This window comes from Nelumbo lutea, chromosome 2, assembly GCF_056320005.1.
Source record: "Nelumbo lutea isolate HS-2025 chromosome 2, American lotus-T2T, whole genome shotgun sequence".
Taxonomy (NCBI): domain Eukaryota; kingdom Viridiplantae; phylum Streptophyta; class Magnoliopsida; order Proteales; family Nelumbonaceae; genus Nelumbo; species Nelumbo lutea.
The window spans coordinates 25,833,165-25,853,390 of NC_142685.1; the positions used below are offsets into that span (position 1 = coordinate 25,833,165).

General features: G+C 38.1%; 1 protein-coding gene and 1 pseudogene across 2 annotated transcripts; both read left to right on the top strand.

The window, feature by feature from the left end:
- Positions 1–1,138: 1,138 nt before the first annotated feature.
- LOC148869331 (cytochrome c oxidase subunit 5b-1, mitochondrial-like) lies at positions 1,139–9,065 on the top strand. Its single transcript, XM_088969278.1, has 6 exons — positions 1,139–1,493; positions 1,647–1,738; positions 1,849–1,899; positions 7,861–7,927; positions 8,045–8,124; positions 8,642–9,065. Exons 1-6 carry the CDS (start codon positions 1,301–1,303, stop codon positions 8,699–8,701), a joined length of 543 nt encoding a protein of 180 aa, XP_088825404.1. The 5' UTR covers positions 1,139–1,300; the 3' UTR covers positions 8,702–9,065.
- A 4,897-nt stretch (positions 9,066–13,962) lies between these two features.
- LOC148869332 (putative receptor-like protein kinase At5g20050 pseudogene) lies at positions 13,963–15,742 on the top strand (annotated as a pseudogene). The gene has a single exon (XR_016107884.1). The product of XR_016107884.1 is annotated as a putative receptor-like protein kinase At5g20050 pseudogene (transcript).
- Positions 15,743–20,226: the final 4,484 nt, after the last annotated feature.

Genomic DNA, 20,226 nt, shown 5'->3' on the forward strand with positions numbered 1-20,226 from the left:
AACTACTAGAAGAATAAAAAGGAAATTTGACAAAGAGGGCACAACCATAAAAGAATCAATTTAATTGAAGGCAAATATGCAATTCCTATCAAAGGTTACAGCTCTTCAAATAATTGCTTTTGAGGGGTAGACAAAATGTAGATTTGTTCCACTGTTTCATTGCTTTTGGAATCAACCAAAAAGGTAACTTTGCCCTGACATTTTTAGCTAAAGTTGGTTTATTTCATTAACAAATTTGGGTAAATTCTGAAATCGCCCTTAAAATTTTTTACCGTTGCTTAAACATCCCCTAAAATTGCAATAACCTTAAACTTTCTTATGCAATTGCAAGTAGACCCCCTTATTGTAGAATCCTTTAATAAGAGTTACAAAAATGTCCAAAATACCTATGCCGTTACTACTAAGGCTAGTTTCTATAGAAAAAACAATACAAATTAGAATTTAAAGTTGTAGCTTTACCTTTGAGTGATTGATATGAAGGTCGCAAGGTAACAGTTAGTTGGTTGGTAAGTATCTTGTTAGTCATAGGGGAGATTTGGGATTGAATCTCGCTTGCACCTAGGTTGGGGGATGGACTATCCTTTGTTGTATAGCCTTTCAAAGAAAAAAAAATGAAAGTCAATTTTGAAAAATAAACCAATTTCAAAAAAGAAATTTAAAGGGTTTGGGATAGTGATTTATGTAAAGAAAAAATATAAAAAATAAATATTTTTGTTAAAAATAATTGCATAGCTATTTTGGACATTTTCAATACTCTTTTTAGAAGATTCTATTAGAGGCGTTTATTGGTAATTATGACAAAAAGTTCAGGAAGGTAAGTGCAATTATGGAAGGTTTTGGCAATAACTAAAAATTTTAGGGGAGATTTTCAGCAATTTACCCAAAAAATTAAGATTATTTCTGAGGCATTTGGCAAGCAATCTTTTGAGATTTTCAAAGTTTGGAAGACACAATTGGGAGATGTTTCCAAAAAAAAGACAATTGCTGACGTGGTACTTGTTTTTGGAGAGTCCAAGGCCCAATTAACAGGAACGTTGACCCGAAGAACAATTGGCACGTGCTATCTGCGATTAGGAGAATTTACACGTGTCGACGGATCACCCTAGCGAATGAATTGGTTACGGAAAGAATTTAAGAAATACCTCAAGGCGCGAGCTGATTGATGACGGCTATTCCCTTGAGCCCTGTGCGGAAAAGAAAGCCCAAGTTGATACAGACTTACAGAGAGTAGAAGAGTGGAAAGAGGCGCGATCTGTGAGGGTGACCTGAGAGTGGGAGATAATCTAATCGGAATATCACGATGTGGAGAAGGGTTTCTTCTCAGCTGCAAACCCTGGTGGCATGGAGATCCGCCATGAAACTTGAACGATCTGTCATCGGCGGAGAGAAGATCTTAAGAAACCGAGCGCTTACTTCGGCGTCTTCCTCACCGGCACCATCTCCGTTCCAGAGAACCGCCCCTTTGTTTTCTCATCAGGCCAGTTCTGATGCCGGTAACGTTTCATCGAAGCCTTAAGCTTATTTTTGTGTCAGATCTTAGCCTTTGGATGGGGTTTTGGTTAGGATTTATTTGATTTGTTGTGTGGAAATGAGTTTTTTTTTTTTTTCTTTGACCGAAATGTGATTTATTGTTGAATTGGTGATAGATACTACTCTGTCGAATGGGAAGAAGATGGTGGAAGATATTATGCCCATCGCCACCGGACATGAACGGGAAGAGCTGGAGGCAGAGCTCGAGGTGATTTTCTCTGTATCCTACCTTTTTCAATGCGTTAGTTTTACTGATCCTTTGGATTTGATTAATGCCACCGTGTCAGTTATGATCTTATCTGCTCTTGTTTCTTTTAGGGAAGGAATCTTCTTGAAATGGATTATCCCGTTGGTCCTTTTGGTACCAAGGTTAGCGCAAAATCTTCTTGTCTTTTCATGAATTTGGGTTTCCTTTGTGTATGCGTATTGTATCACGTGGTGGGATTTAGGAAGAATGTACCTTAGTTCATTAAATATTGTTCTTAATGTTTGTTGAAGTTGATCTCAAGATGCCTATGCATAACTTAGCTTTTAATCAGTTACCGAATGACACACATGCTAATTGACTCCTGGGTTACCTATAGTTTACCATGTATAGTTATCATTGAAATGTCTTGGTCCACTGGCTTTAGTTCTGGATTCTTTTTTTTTTTTCTAGAATATCACAATCGATGGTGGGGCTTTTATGGCTTTTTTTTTGCTTTAAAGTTTTCTTGCTTTTTGATCAGAGAAAAGTATATAAAATCACTTTGAACCACAAACCAAGCTTTGCTTTTGTGCTAGTATATGTCCTGCAAGAAGTCTAAATACAAGAAAATGAAAGGTGATGCCCTATCTAGGAAAAAAAATATCAGTCATCTGGAGCATTATATATTGTATGTTCAATCACACAAGAAGCTTTGTATATGGGGAGTCCAACCATGTGCTCTGGAAGCGAAAAGTGCAACTAAACTCTAAGGGGTTCTTAGAGACTCAGGTGCAAGGTGAGGCATACCTCTGAATGAAGTTAGATGCCAATTTTGGGGAAAAAACTCAATACACAGGAGCATGCAAATCCAAATTCTGAAAGAAACAAAATATTTCAAAAAGCTAATGTACCCTCTTTTATCAGTGAAAAATAATTAGCTTATTTTGCTATAGCACAATGTTATTAACCTGAAGGTTGTCGCCTTGTATTTTCAAGTCCTACATAGGTTAATCTGGTTAAACTGTAAGCATCATTATACAATATACAGTACAGTAAATTACCTATTCAACATCAAATTCAAGATTAATCAATCAAATCATGTCTAATCATACTTGATTTATTTGATGTTAAGTGATACAGTAGGCTATCAATCCAAAAATAAAGAGACTAAAGTTTTCTTATCTGCTAAGGTTTTCATATGATTAATATATTAACAAAGAAAAATATTGTGATTTGGAGTTTTTTTTTTCTTTTTAATAAAATTTTACTTCCAAAAGTAAATATTATGACTTGGAGGTTTCTCATCTAGTTGTTTTGGTTACCAAACATGCACACACACACACACACCCTTTTGTATGCCTACAAATTATCTTACTAATGCAACTTAGTCATCTTCAATTCAACTTGATGCAACAAGCCTCATCTCAAGATATGGGATCAGCTACCTGAGTCCTGTTCCACTTCCACCAGTCCACTCTATTCAGGCAATGTTCATTTGTTGGTTTTTTATGGATATTTAAAATATTTCGTTGATTTGAAAAAAAAATGTACAGGTAAAGATCAAAGCCCAAGCGACGCCAGTAGCATTAGGGACAAATCACCCTTTTAAGTTGTATCCCTATACAATTGCTCCCTGTTTATTCCTTGTCTGACTAGAGAGTCAGTATAACCTTTGGTGATTTCCGAGTCTATATGAATGCTGTGTTCATTATCCTCGACATCTGTCTTATCTACCTCAAGTTCTGCCTGAATAACCATGACCCTAGAGGCCTGGATTGCTATGCTTCAGCCACCCTATTCAGTGCAATGTTTATTGTTAAGCTATGGGCCCTCAAACCATTTATAATACTTCAACTCACATCCTTTTATCCTGCCCTTTTAATTTACCATTAAATGCCATTGGTATTTGATTCATTCAACCTATTCTGATATATTGTGAAATTACTTTGGAACAAATGACAATACCATTAGGAATAGAAGTTTTAATAGATTAGAAAATTATTTAGAAGTATAGAAACTCTTACTTGCTTTAGTGGAAACATTCTATCACACCCTTTTCTGAATATGGATTTTTGGGGCGTCCTTAAGGGTTGGATAAATGTACATCAACTCATTGTACAGGGACCATACTTGTATATCTTTGTTTTCAGTTAATAAAATATGCCTTACCTTTTTCAAAATATACATAGAAGTAACTTTTCAGATTTGGAAGTTGGATAGAAACAAGAGCTTTTGTCTCAATATTTGCACTACTGCCACCAAAGCACGAGTGCTTGGTCTCAACAGTGCGTTCTTTTTATCAGTAGTGCATTCAGGCATTTGCTGATATCATAGTGCTTTATTTGTCTCTTATGCTAATTTTTTCCCAATGCAATTTCATTTGTACTGGTGTAAATGTATGGGAGTGCAAATGAGTTGAATGCTTTCTTTGTCTCAACAGTGCATTCTCTCTATCTACAGTGCACTCAGACATTTATTGATAGATGATTCTTCAGTTGATATTGCCAGACTTTAGTCCTCATATAATAAAAAGTAAAAGCTAGAAAAGTGCTTTTTTAGTCCTCTATCTACAGTGCACTCAGACGTTTGCACTGGTGCAAACGTATTAGCAAATAATTGCAAAGAATTGGAAATTGTAAAAATACAAACAACCCAGGGGGCATAAAAGTTCAGAGTTTTGGGTAGGTTTGTCTTTCTTGTTGCCTTGTAGGATCTATTCCATTAAGTGGTTTTGGTACATAATATTTGTTGGGGATTGATTTGGTAGGTTGTATTTATTGGGGATTCTTTTCTTTTTCTCCTTTGGCTATTTCTATTACCATCTCTTGTATTCTCTTCTTTTTTTGGTGATTGGTTTGGTAGCCATATTCTTCTTTTGTTTTATGGATAATTATAGCCATACTCTTCTTTCTCACCTTCCCAAGTCCTAAGCCACCTTCTTTCTTACTTTTACACACAATCTCTCATTTGATTAAGTGGTCCTTTTTAGCTTCTCCCCACTCCCAAAAGAAATCCCTCATGATTTTTTTTTTCTAATTTCTTCTCTTTCCTTGGTGGAAATCCTAAATACAAAGAGGAAGTAGATTGGTAGGTTAACCAAAGTTGATCTTATTAGGATAATCCTTTCTCTCAACGATATATAATATTATAATTCCTCTTCCAAGTAGCCAATCTCCTTTCACATCTTTCTACAACTGGGTTCTAGAATATGCTTTCCTTAGGGTTGACACCTAGGGGAAGACCCAAGTAGGTCAAAGGCCAATGGATGATAGGACACTCTAAGCAACCTGTTACCAAATTTAAGGCATTGCCCTCTATGTTAATCCCTGCTACGCAACTCTTGTCTAAATTGATTTCAATTTTCAAATTTGAGATCCTTTCAAACTTGTTGATTAGTTCTTTTAACCTCCTCACCCTTCTAGTATCTCCCCCTTCACAAAATATTATGATGTCATCTGCAAATTTGAGGTGAGTAATTGGAACATTGTTTCTGCCCACTTTCCAACACCTAAAATCATCTTCTCTATCAGCCTCAGAGAGGAGTCTACAAAACTCATCGGCCACTAATGTAAAAAAGGAAGGGTGAGAGAGGATCACCTTGCCTTAATCGTCTACAAGCTGGGAAGAAGTCTTTCACCCCTCCATTGACAATGATAGAAAAATGACAAGACTGGACACAACCAAACACCCAATTGCACCATCTCTCTACAAACCCATCATATTCTCTTCTTTTTTTATTTTAATAAATTTTAGTTTTACTATCAACCAAAAGAAAAGAGATATAGACTTCTCCTTTTTACAAGTTCATCCTGTTACCTAAATATTGTTTATTGATGAGAAAAATTTAAAACAGGTGATTGCTATTAGATATCTTCTATATCTTCTGGTCTTTATATATATATATATATATATATATATATATATATATATATATCCTCTAGAGCCTTGCATGTAGCTGTAATCACAGAATAGGAAGACAAGGTCCTTTTTTTTTATGGAAAAGGTCCTTTTCATATCTATAGTTCTATTTATTTGTTGAGAACAGAGTGATTATCTGGCAAAATCTATATGCTTAGGGGCTAAAATCTTTAAAGGGGCATTCACTAATATAATGGATTTCTGTTTTCCTAGTCATTGTTATGGCAATGAAATTCCACTACAAAATGCAGAAGCAAGTTCAGTAGTTGAGGTTTTAGTTTCATATTATGAAAATTGAAGAGGGGATAATCCTATTTTTCAAAAGTGAAAAAGATTCCAGAAACTAAAAACAGTTATAAGTTGTTCCCAGTTTTACCCATTTTCCTTACATTTTACTGATGCAGCTAGGGCCCACACCTGAAAAACAAAAACCAATTAAGTTGAGGCACAATTTTTTGCTGTTTATGTATTGTGAAAATAGTGAAAACACATTAATTATGTGGACCCATTTTATTGAGAAAACCACCTTAAAAGGACCACATTGGCAAATAGTACTCAATTCTTTGTTATTTAGGGAGATTGATTTCAGTGAATAAATGCGTAGAAGAAGTTGGATTCGGATGCTTTATCATTTTGATGCTTTAGAGATCATACAGCAAAAATTTCATTAAATTATGGGATTGTGGGTAAGTGGTTGGAATTGGTGTGACCTATTTCTTTGCTTCTAGGCTCCATAAATTGTAAGTTTGTAACTAAGTACCAAAACTGTCCTACTTGTAGTGGAAGAATCTTTTAGGTCAGGTAGAGTTCAGTTCCCTTATACCACTAAGGGCTGTTTGTTTTCCGGTAAGTTGGGGGGGGGGCGTAGCCAATGTGTAAGTTGACCAACATCCCCATGTTCTTTTGCAGGGAAGTGTAAGGCCCACAGAAACTGAACTTTCCCTCCAGTAAATTTTAGGGGCACTTTCTCAGTTAAGTGTTGCCCTTCTCCCAGGTGGTAAATCACTTATCCATGGAGGGAAAAGAATACAAATAAATGCATTTACCCATAAAAATGTTAACCAGGTAACACTTACCCAAGTAAATGCATTTACCCAGAAAACAACTTCCTGGAAAACGAATTGAGGCCTAAGAAGTAGGGGTGTCAATTGGACTGGTTTTGGTCCAATATGAGTCCATTACAAATGGACCAGGTCCAATCCAATTCGTTGAATACTTTGGACCATTTTGAACCAATCCAATTCAATGTCTGGGCTGTCCAATCTGTTCAATTTGGTTTTAATTTGGATTTGTTCCAGTCCTAACCTGGTTTATTGACACCTGTATTCTTAGCTTCTATCAATGGACTGGATATGGGTTCAATCTGACCCAATCCAATATCAATCCGTTATGGATGAACCAGGCCCAATCCAATCCAATAAATACTTTGGACCATTAAGTTTGGACTTGTCCAATTCAATGTCTCTTATTGGTCTGACCAATCCTTCCAAATTGATTTTGATTTGGACAGGATCCAACCCAAAACTGATCTGTTGACACCCTTACTAAGGAGCATTGAGTTTGTCTAGACTCTAGAGAGATGCTGGTTTGAGAAATGATCTTTAGAGCTGGTGACCAGAAAAGGGGGGGGGGGGAGACATAACGTTGGGTTAGATTATCATCTTTAGAGTTATTAAACAACCACGGGGCAAAACAACTCTAAGTTATTGGTACAATTCTTTGTGCTCTTTTATAATGGGACCAAATGCCAAAGGATGATAATTCAGTGGGAATATTCAGAGTAAACTTTGATCCTCACAGTGTTCATTGCTATTGGCCCAAAAATTAGAAAAAGCCAATTTTTAAGTGCCTCAATTTTTCAGCTAATGAATGATGAATATGGTGGGATGTACACATTTTACTAAGCATGGATGTTATTGTTTTATCAATACCAATGACAAAATACTCACTGTAACATCATTAGTAAGAGAGTAGAAAACAGAATCTTAATCTTGATGTTGTTTTACACTGTATGATTACTCTTGTTGATACCTGTTTTACTACTTGAAGTTTCTTTTGTGGCCAATGTTCTCTCTCACTTGAAACTTTCATTGTTGTGTTTGTAGTTTTCCATTATGCTTAATAATTGTTGGTGATCTATTCATTGACAAGGTCATACTTGCATTCTGTGATTCCTGACTTGTAATCTCATTTATTTAGATGTTTGCCATGCTATCTGCTTGTAGGAAGCACCTGCTGTTATTAAGTCTGTGTATGATAAAAGAATAGTTGGATGTCCTGGTGGTGAAGGGGGTAAGTTCTGGTCCTCTTTATTTTTTTCCTATGACTTGCTTCTTTCTTTTACCATGAAAGTTGTTATCATGCCTTTTATTTTGATTACTGTTTAATGTGATTTACATATGTTTCCAGAGGATGAGCATGATGTCGTTTGGTTTTGGTTGGAGAAAGGCAAGCCACATGAGTGCCCTGTTTGTTCTCAATACTTCGTGGTGAGTAGGCCTTACTTGGACTACTACCTCACTTCTAGAAGCAAATATTTGACTTGTATTAATAGTAGAATTAGAAGCAACTCTCCAATAGACATTCTTTTTTCATGTGGGTGGACTGGTGGAGTTGCTATTGAAGAATTGAAGAGCCATATTTTGCCGTTCAGTGTCTATGAATAATTTTTTGAAGTGCTTTGAACTGTGTAAATTAATACAAGTAAAATCCAGCCTGGCCCCCTTGTTGCAGAAGGCAGTTTTTGTTTTGTTGTTCATCACATGCACAATTATTTTTGGTAGAATTTCACATGAAATATAGGAGTAATTGACCGAGATGGTTTTTCCCCATAGTTTGCCTTCATCAAATTTAACGGTGGATATCATTAAATGGACCAGAATGGCAAAACAGGATTCATATAGCCAATTCCATATAGTTGGGATAAGGCATGGTCACATGGATGATGATGAATTGCTTTCATTATTTGGTAGAGCTACTCTCATTTCTTCTTTTGATGTTTTTCAGCTGGAAGTTGTTGGACCAGGGGGACCACCTGATGGCCATGGTGACGACGACCACCATTGATTCAGCTTTTCCTGCTGGAATAAAATCTGATGAGGTGACAAGGTGGCTACTGTTATACTTTGTAGCTTCAAAGTTCAAAGAGCTACTGCAGTTTGTTTTTGCTGGAACTTCAGTTGTCATAACCCCCGTGTCTACCCTGCTTTTTAGTCCTTGATTTTTGTTTTTAGGCCTGGTCACCCATTGGACCATTGAATTCTTTTAGCCTTGTTGAGTGCATCATCAAATAATTGATGACAACAATTTAGACTTTTCACCTCTCTTCAAATCATGGGGGATTGTTACACTTTTTTTACCTTTAGTCCTTTTTGATGTATCTTATTGCCCTTCATTTGAGTAATCAATTTAGCCATGGTTTTGTAAGAAATTGTCGAAACAGGGAATCAATGATATCATCTGAAAGTCAAATAGGTCAATGCAATATGGAAGAATTTGAAACACTGTTCAGTGGTAAGAGGCCTCATTAACACTTGGTCTTGGCTCTTTCTAGTTAAAAAGTTTTTTCGACTACCCTGGATGAAAGTCATTTAGGCTTCCTTTGTTTGCAGTGCAATTTCATTTGTACTGGTGAAAGAAAACATCAAAACACCAAGAAAGAGAGGGAGGGAGGGAGGGGAAAATCTGTTTATTAAGGCTGTGTTTGGTGAAGGAAAAGGTAGGGAAGGGAAGGGAAATGTAGGGAAACCTTTACAAGGTAGAGAAGAGGGTAGAGAGGAGAAAATATATCGAAGGTAATCTTTGTTTCAACGTAAAACAATAAAAGATATCCAATCTGCTGTTGGCCTATTGCTTCCCACTCCCTAGACAAATCCATTGCCCCAACTCTACCATCCTTGGTTTGAACTTCCCGGAGTTTGGCATGCTGGCCACTTCTTTCATCTGCGGTTTGGCAATGCTGGATGAGAACTAGGGTAGATTTGGGGTAGCGGCTACCATATTTAAGCTCTTGTCAAGACGAGTCCACGTTCTGTGAATCCATGGGTTCATGGGATGCATGAACCTGCCAAGGCCTTTTGCTGTTAACTGAAGTGGCTGGTTGAACTGGAAACAAAATGACAAAAAACGCATCTATCCTCAGTTCGAACTCCCACTCGGCCACTCCCTCCTATTTTTGTTTCTCCTCCATCGAACCCTATCCCACAAGCACCGACGAGCTCAATCCACACTGGCGTCTGTCAATGAGGAAGCCACCAGTGGCGAGAGGAAACCATCCAGTAGTGTGTTCTCTGGCCGTTCTTTTTGGCTTTCTATTTTCAACAGATCGAAGAACCGCAGCTCACACCGATAGTCAGTCTTCTTCTTCAATGCATACACTCTATGGCTACTGAAACACCAACAAACAGGGATTTACCACAGTAACTCCATCCATGTAAAGAGTTTTTCTTCTTTAAAACTTGGAAAAGCAACAAAAAAAAAAACTAAAATGGATATAACACTAATCCAAAATGTAGCATCAAATGAAGGACCAAACCAACTCATTAAGCACTTGTAGGCAGTCACGCTTCAATCTCTAACCTTGAACACTTGATGGAGCCCTTGGAAATGTCGATCTCAATCAAGTTTTCTTCTTCATTCATGCCTGTTGTCGAGAAATTGACCCCGTCAACATTTCTAGCAGATTAGGTGTTTGCCTCGACTTGTGCTTTCTTTGGGGTTGACGTAATGCCCATCGGGGAGCTCAATCTCAATGAGGCTATCATCATCTGAAATTGGATCGTTGGAGCATCTTGGAATCCGTCCCATTTTTCTAGGAGATGACGAATTCCCTTAGCATTCCACCGATCACTACCAAGCGAATGATCCATGCTTTCGCTCTCTGACAAAAAATCCTGTGACCTGATGCCATTGTCATCAAGCTTACCTTTTCTGCCAATCTTGGGTTTCTCTCTCATGTGCATCATCGTCGGCTTCTCGGGGTGGTTAGTTTGCCATATTTCTCTCTCCGCTAGGTTTTTCTCGTTAGTAATTGTAAGATCATCTTTCACTGAGCTCTCTCTATACAGCCAGTTTTTTGCTTTGTGAATGTTACGAAAAGAGTAGATGAAACCAAAACGATTTCCCTCTCACTGCCGGTAGTTTCCGCATTGACGGATGCCGGTGTGGATGAGCTCGCCAATGCTTGTGGGGTAGGGTTTGGTGGAGGAGAAACAAAATGGGAGGGAGGAGTGGCCAAATGGGAGTTCAAACTGAGGAAGATAGGTGCGTTTTTTTGTCATTTTGTGTCTAGTGCAACCGACCACTTCAATTAACGGCCAAAGGCCTATTAAGTTACATTTAGGAGGCATTCTTTCTTTTGGATTTTGAGGGATGGGAAAGTCGGTCAATGGGATTTTAGTTCCTAGACCAAGAATCCCATATTCTTTTTTGTTTTTCAGCTTTATGTGGGGACAAAGGAAAATTTATTTCCTTGGGTATCACTTACCAAGGAAAGTAATACCCATCTCCTAGGTGGATAAATAACTTTTTCACATAGGACGAAATTTGCCAACACTTGAATGGGATAAAAATACCCCTTTTAATAATGGATTTATATGGCTAAAATGGTCATTGCCTTATTTACATGGGAAATAAAAGAACATGGGGGTAAATGCACTTACCCAGGAAAAACTTACCCAAGTAAGTTATTTACCAAAAAGCGAACGGGGCCTCAATGTCACCCAACCAAAGTGTTCGCTTCTTATTAGCAGGTTCACGCATCCCGTGAACCCACGGGTTCATAGAACACAGACTTGGTTAAGACCCTTTTAGGTTGTCCTTGCGTCAAAGCCCATCACCTCCTCAGTTCTTTGGCTGAGCTCGTGTGGATAGTTTTGGCAAGAGCTGTGCCACTATTGGTTCGATTAATAGAGAACTCTAATACTGGGACCTTTCTTGCTATTCTTAGGGATGCAAACAGATCGGATCGGATTCAAATTAGGGTATATTCGAATCCGATCTAAAATTGTTCATGTTGGACCCGATCCGATCCAAAGATTCGATCAGACCTAATAGGACTCGATCTGGATTCGAATCCTATCGGATCTTCGGATTTGATTTGATTCGACTTGTTTTCTTTAAAAATTAATAAATTATTAAAAAATACATAAAATATACCAATTTAAATAAAGAAAAAACAAAAAATACAAATATTCTTATTTAATTTCATCATATATACATGTTTTTTATAAAAAAAAGTAATATAACAAATTTATAAAAATATAATATAAATAATATATTGCACCCCTAGCTATTCTTGCACTTCTTGCAAGGTTTGAAGAAGGGGTAAATTCGATGGGGGCCCTGAATGTATAGAATGTCTATGTTGAGCTGGGGCCTTGGAAATCCGAGACCAAATCAGCCCCCCACCAGATTGCCCCCCACAACATTCCATAGTGCATCTCCGCCTTGTATTGGAAATATCTCCCGATGATAATTCCAAAAATGATGATATCATCATCTGGAGATGCTCTCAATATACAGTGAAGATGTAAAGTGGGTCATTGTGGGGGGCAATCTCGTGGGAGGCTGATTTGAACTCTGAAAATCCTCCTCTCCGTCTATTTGAAACAAGTGAGGATTGTGTCGGAGATGCTCTAAGGCTGCAATACATGGGACATGGGAGTAGGATTAGGACCTCGCCATGTCCCTCTGTTCTCATGTTCTCGTTTGGCTCGTCCTTTTCCCCTCAAATAAAACATTGCCCTGAGTGCCAGACTTTTATAGGGACATTGCAAGGTCAAAGGTGGCTGCCTGAAACTTAATTTCTCAAACACCCCTTCAGCTACCTGAAAGGCTGAAACCAAGCTATGGAAGTGATCAATTGAATGGGGAGTTTCATTAAAAGGTTAATGAATTACTGCTCCACTCAACCAGCAAATCCGGTTTCCTTTGTAATTTGCAATCTATTACACCAATCTCATCAGAAACGGAATGTTTCTGATGCACGGTTGTAATGTTGTGAGGTTGGTGTGAGAAGTGAGAGTGCTCTATGAGGAGCAGATTCAGACTAAAGCACAATATAGTAAGCACGTCCAAGGGTAGTCTGACTGCTGAGGGTATTTTAAGGGGCAGGTGTAATTATTATTTTTTAAGTACTCATTGAATAAATCGATGTGAAGCCACGCCATCAAGAAATTCTTTATCTTTTTTTTTTTTCTTACCCAACTCCTGTGGATCCTTTCTTCGGTCATGTCCACGGCTTATTTTTCTTATTGACCTTGAGATGCAGTCTAAGATTTTACATTTAGGCGTTAGCTCGATCCAGGGGGGTTGAATATTGTGTATTGTTAGGTGTACACCAGATAGTAATTCAAGAAGAAAGCTATATCTCCGAAGTATTAGAGTGTGAACGTTCTCGCTTGGACCATTCTCAGTTTGTTTCACATTTTAAAGTTCAGAAACACAACTAGAAATAGTTTGAATAATTCAAGGTTCTACACAAATACCAGTCCTGTTTAATCCTTCTTTGAATTGGTGGTGATCAGCAAGTAGATTTATTTATGACTTCTCTAGAGTTCCCTACTCAAAGTCATGTGGATCAGAAGAAATAAGAATGTTAAAATAAGCTTAACTGAGTCATTTATCCAAATTATTAATCTACCAGGAATTAAGCACATTATCAGTAGCTATCTGATCAGCCAAATGGTAATGAAATAGACACTCAGAGGAAAGAATAGAGAAACACACACACATCAAGACTGTTTCTCAGGAAAGAAAAGATTGCACTATTGTACTTGCTAGTGCAGCAGCTAACAGAACAAGTCAATTAAAAGTAGTTAAAAGAAATCCAAGTTAGATGAACTTCTTGGGTCTGGGAATGCAAGGCCCAAAGATGGATTTGGGCCCTCCATAAGTTGTCACCTGTCCAAACATTGCAATAATGTGGACCCAACACCGGATAATGGGTCCTATATATTTTTATTGTTTTTGATAAGGAGATGGGTCCCAATTCCCAAATGAGCCATAGGCTGTCTCCCAACCAAATATGGGGATTGGGGATTTTTTTTGGAGCTTCTTCTTGAACAGTTAACCTTGTGTGAAATTAAAAACCAGTGATCAGGTGGCTAAAAATGTTCAAAGTATGCTTTGATTTGGACCATCAGATCTACTAGTCAGACGACTCAGACCCATCCAGTAGTGGGTCCAAATGCTCGAAACAAGGGATTCAGTTATCAAGCAATGGGGGCCCATTGCAATCACAGTATCCACTATCCGACCGTTGGTGTTACGTTGACTGCCGACAGCTGGGTCCCACGTAAATTTTAAATTTAATTGATTTGCCTTGAGACAGATACAAGAAAACCAAGTCGTCGCGGGGACGGTGGTTGGCAAATGGCAAGAACAAATATTACAATTACTGCAATCATGGACAACCTTTTCTTTTCCTCCCATTTTATTAGTTTTTACTTCTAATGGAGGCGAAGAAGGTTAGGATCATTGCTGTCTCAGTGATCGTCTTCCTCATCGTCGTGCTTGTAGCTGCTCGTGTCAGTTTGAAACTATCCAAAGCTTTTTTCCTCATTTTCGGAGCTGGTATAGCTGGAATTCTTGCCGTCTTCATCTGGGTATTCCTACAAAATCATGTTGATCATCGTGGAAATTCATTAGAGAGGGGATTATCCTCAGAGGCAATAGAACTTCGGGTTGAGTACAGTTTTCTTAGGAAGGTAGCAGGAGTTCCTACGAAGTTCAGGTATAAGGAGATTGAGGATGCAACAGACAATTTCCGGGCGATCCTCGGAAGAGGTGGCTCCGCTTCTGTCTTCAGGGGAATCCTTGATGATGGCACGCCGGTTGCCGTGAAACGAATCGAAGGCGTGGAGCGTGGGGAGAGGGAGTTCCGGTCAGAGGTCACGGCGATCGCCAGCGTGCAACATGTCAACCTGGTGCGCCTCCTCGGATACTGTTGTGTCCCGGGAGGGCCTCCGTATCTTGTTTATGAGTTCATCCATAATGGGTCGTTGGACGCCTGGATCTTCCCGCCGAGCGGAAGCCGCAGAGCCCAGAGAGGGTGCTTGCCATGGAACTTGAGGTACAGAATCGCCATTGATATCGCTAAGGCTCTTGCCTACCTTCACCATGATTGCAGGTCCAAGATCCTGCACCTTGATCTTAAACCGGAAAACATACTTCTGGATGAAAATTTCCGGGCTGTTGTGTCAGACTTCGGGTTGTCGAAACTGATGAGTAAAGATGAGAGTAGAGTCATTACGACTATCAGAGGCACTAGGGGGTACTTGGCTCCCGAGTGGCTCCTGGAGAATGGAATCTCCGAGAAATCCGATATCTATAGTTACGGCATGGTGCTTCTGGAGATCGTTGGCGGACGGAGAAATGTCTTGATTCAAGGCGTTGACAGAACTCAGAGGAAGTGGTCATACTTTCCCAGAATTGTGAACCAGAAGGTGAGAGAAGGGAATTTCATGGAGGTGGTTGATGAGAGACTAGTCCGGGATGGAGGCATTGACGAGAGAGAAGTGAGAGTCTTAGTGTATGTAGCTCTCTGGTGCATACAAGAGAGGGACAGGCTTAGACCCACCATGGTCCGTGTTGTTGAGATGCTGGAAGGGCGGGTGGTTATCGACAAACCGCCGGAGACTGAAATGATCGTCGTTGACCTCCTGTCAGTCAAGGAAGAACCAGCCGGCGATGATGAAGAAGCTAGCAATTCCACTACATCAACACCCCAAAGAGAGACCCAGCTTCCTCCCACATCAACCTACTCGCTTGATGTCTCAGTTTTGTCAGGTCGGTAGCTCCTAACAGTGGCTGTTGGCTGAAGCTGCTCTGCCTGCGGTTCAGAAATCGAAAGGCGCTCCAAACTCCATTTTCTTCTGTAGGATCAATATAGGGACATAAATTTGTACTTGTTCTTTCTGAAAATGTTTTGTATGTCTCTGTCTATGGAGGATATGATAAAAAAGAAAGCCTTTTTGGAGAGAGAACTTGCTTTTGAAATTTCTCTCGTTTCTAGAGGAATCTAAGCAGTTATCATCAATCCATACTAGACATACAAAGTATATGTATATATTAAAAGGAATCATTGCAATCTTTAGTTACTGTAAATCTTGAAGATGAGACATTATAAAGTGATAGAAACTTCATAAGAATCAGAATTGATTTGGCCCGACCTAGCAAGAAGGGGACACGTGGGCACGATCTGATCAAGGGATGATAGCTCAGCCTAGCAAGTCTAGTTTGTAACATTTGGAGCTCGGGTATTCAGCCGCCTCAGCCCAAACCCACCTTGGTGTAGAGGTACATCGGCATCCAATCCAGTTCGAGAATGAAGAATCGAAGTAATAGCTCGGAGTTAATGACCGAATCGCCATGTAACTGACTCCAGAGGTCTGTCCAACAGATTCCAAGATACTTGAGATCACGATGAGCTAACAGATCCCGACTTTTTCAAGATCACGATGAGGACTTGTCCCGACTCCGCCAGTGTCAGAGGTGAAATGATAAGCCTTATCTACATATTGTTCCTTTGGAAGCGGTACGAACCTTATCTCCATACCTCTGAGATCCCAGAGCTTTTTCGTGAGACCCACGACTACTCCAGTATATAAAGACAGAACCCTCAAGGCAAAGGTACGCATGATTACTCTACTCTTTAGTACTCAAGCTCTCAAACATTCAGTTCGCATTTACAGCATACTGACTTAAGCATCGGAACGGCCTTGTTGGATTAGCCACCTTGAATTCTCTAATAGATTGTTTTGCAGATCGATCCAATTTGCTATCCACATGGAGTCTGAATCATTCTCCATCTAGGAATAGTCAGATCACGTAGCATCAAGAATAGTATTGGTTCATTCAGAAGCGTGCATCACAATCTTAACAATAATGAGAGAGAGAGAAGAATAGTGGAATTGGTTCCATTAGGATGATAAGGAGTGACAAAGAAATGGAGTCATGCATGGAGATGGGTTTCTGGATATGATGATCCAGCAAGCTGGATTCCTCTACATGATCTCTTATCCGTCAGTCTTTGAAAGAAAATTCCACTCAATCTCAATTCTGATATTAATTCACTTCGGTGGACGTTTTTTGTAGACTCGATCAATCGCTACTTGCAATTCCCCATCAGTCTCTTTCTATGCAATCTTCAAAGAAAAATTTTCCCCTTGATGGCGTCAGTCTCACATACCCATCAATAATCCAACTGGAAATAAAGGAATAGTATTGGTTTTGATTCATTTAGAATGGAAAAAGAGAGACGGTGATCAAGGCTCTAGAGATCATTTTCCTCCATGAAATAGCTTCGTTTGATGTAAACAAAACAAACCAGTCTGACCATTTTACATACTCTTTTCAAGCCTCCAAATAAATATTGGTAAGAAATTTAGTTTAAGCAAAATTCGTCCAGTTACTGTATTACTCCATCGATCCAATGTATAATTTAGATCTCTGTGCAGTTTTGCTAATAGTAGCTTAAAAGAATGAATGCCCTTTCATCATCAAGAATGGGGATTCTCTCCGGTTCTAGCATTTTTAAAAAATTTAATCCCACCAATCTTGTGTTATAGAGTTTCTTTTTTTTTTTTCTGGGAAAAGAGAAAATATTATTCTAGAAACCCCATCCGACCCCTTTAGATTTTTTGTTCTCATAAAATCTGACTTTTATTGCACTTCAGAAATTAACCAATCTCTGACATAATATTCTATTGGACCGGTTCGATTGGACGTTGAAATATATACTATAAATGGGTCATAAGCCTCGTAAATGAAAGAGTTCACACTATGATACAATTACTACTATTTGATTTGATGCACGATTAAACCACATTAATGATGTTATATAGTTTATTTACTTTTGATTGATTTGTGCTTGACAGGGTATATATTCGCTATCAAGACTAACAACATTAAAAATATCAGTTGATATATCATACACCATAGATTTTGCCATAAATGAAATATTAATTTTATCAGTAAAAAGTAATTCTTTAACAACATTAAAAATATCAGTTTCGGTATATCACACACCATAAATTTTGCCATAAATGAAATACTAATTTTATCAGTAAAAAATAATTCTTGGAAATTCATGGTGGTTTGTATTAAACAGTTATCCTTCTCCTTGCCTTCTCTTCTGCCTCATGCCCCCTTATCATCACCCCCAGCAAATGTCAACTGTTTTGATCCAATAATAAATATAAAAATTTAGTTTCCACTATAACTCAAACATCCTCACCTTATTTCTTAAATACAAGAGCTTCTTGTTCAATTTCTCTTTTATCTTTCTTCTTAAGATGCCTTGTAAACTCATTTGCTTAATTGTCACATTCCGTAAAAATTTATTATTAGTACTGTTGTTGTTTACTGAAATTAACCACCTTGTTAATAGAATTCAATCCTGAACTTTCGTGTTGCTGAATATGCTTGAACTTATCCAATACTGAAACCCATTCTCTAGTTGGAGACGAGTGTGCTAGGAGAGAATGGTCATGTCTTTGAAGCAAGAGCAGTGTAATTTGAATCCATTATTAATGACATCCTCTTTCTCATTAATTCAGTGGTTTTGATACCCAAAAAAAAAAATTAAAAGAACCTTTCTCTCATTGTTATTGGTAGAAACCTTGTAGATATCCTACAGTGCCCCTTCCATCATTATTATTTGATTAGTGACCCAGCCCCATAGATTAATGGGTAGACATCATTTTAGACTTGATGACAGAAAATATGCTAACCCAAGTCTGGCTGCAAATAAGAGTACCATTCTCTGATTAACTCAAATGCCATTTGTGCTTTCAGCAGTCTTATTAGATATTGTACACTAGTAAAACTGAGGTAGCCCTCCTCATGGGTTAGGATAACTGAAAGATTACAACTTCTACTATTGATAGTCTATTGTGACTAGGCTGATACTACAATGTGGGTCAATAATATTGGCATGGGCCCAAGTAATTGGAAGATGGCTTGAGTGAGATAAGAAACATCATCCCTACTCTTCCCATCATCCTTTTATTTAATTGGTAATCTGTGGGTGGTTACAAAAAGATGGAGTACAAGATGGACATCAAACAAAAAAACATGAAATAGTTTTTTTCTATTTTCCTTTCTTGATCTAGAAGAACAATTATCAGGCCCTCAAGCTTCTCTTTTGTATAAACCTACCAATATGGTGCTTAGGAGCACTTGTATCAGTCATTTAAACATTAATTAAGCAAATATGGGAATCATATTAGTTTTTCCCTCAGATCCAATGTGGAGACAGATGTTGCCTCTCTTAACTAGAGAGGTTGTATGCATGATATTGAATATTTCTGTTTTAACATTTCTTTCTGCTCCCTCCGTTCAAACCCATGCAAAGGGTTGTATTTCTGTTTCAAGTTGAATTGATATACTAAATACAAGTTGAATTGTCTATGTGGAATTGGAATAATAACCCACCAAATAACCTCGTTGAAGTTGGTAATGTTAAATTTTTAATGAGGAATCCGGATCTCCTACATACAATGATCCTACCCACAGGACACTATCTCTGTAAAATAAGAATATCTCCCCATGAATCGTAACATGTAAACACAGAAGATATTCCCAATGTACAGCTGTAGTGTCTTGTGGGTAGGAGATCTTAGCCCTTTAATGATAAGATGCAAGGAAGTGTTGTTATATGCGCCATGTAATAAGAAATTATTTAAGCACCCATAGTTTAAGGATGGATATGGCACAAAATGGATCGACTACACAAGATTCATGTATCCAACCCCTATGTATTGTTGAAAAAAGGTTTAGATGATGATGATAAAGTGAAAAATGAAAAATCTATGATCCCGGAAAGACATGATATTAGGAATTCTTTGACCCATAAAAATTTTATGGTGCTGGTTGTTTGGTTTTGGTGAAAACCATAGTTTATTGGAAATTCTTTGACCAATAAAACTTTCATCTCCCCATGAAAGATGTGATTTTTGGTGAAAATCCACCTGATTGGTTACCACTTTTATAGTGTTGGTTGATTGGTTGCAAGTTTTCCTACATCATGTCTTTCCAGCATCATAGTCAAACACAAATTCTTAAGAAATTTAAAGGGTAAATTACAAATTACTATTATGTACTTTGGGGGTAGTGGCAATTATGAGTCCAAATTTACTCTTCACACAGCATGCCTCACATTGACCTCACAGCATGTCCTAGCTGCACATCAAGAACATTTTCCATACTTATATTTATTATTGATAGGGAGATGTTCCCAATACAGGGTGGGATGTGGCTGTTAGGTTGGTGTGAGGCGTGCTCTATGAGGAGCAGATCTCAATTCGGCAATACCCTCTGAACCTTCAACTTCTGACAAAGACCCTCCTGTTGTTAGCATTTTGTTAGTTAACTTTGTAAAAAAAAAAATCATGTGACTATTTAAATTCTTTTTAAATTTCCAAAGTATCCCTTTTTTCCCCATAGTTTTTTTTTTTTTTCATTTTCATTGTGTTACCGATTTAGTTGATATTAATTGCATGTTGTACATGTTGCAGTTCTAGGTTTTCATATAAGTTTTTTTTTGGTTGCAATTTCCATTTTATAGAAATTTTCCCTAGTGGATATTT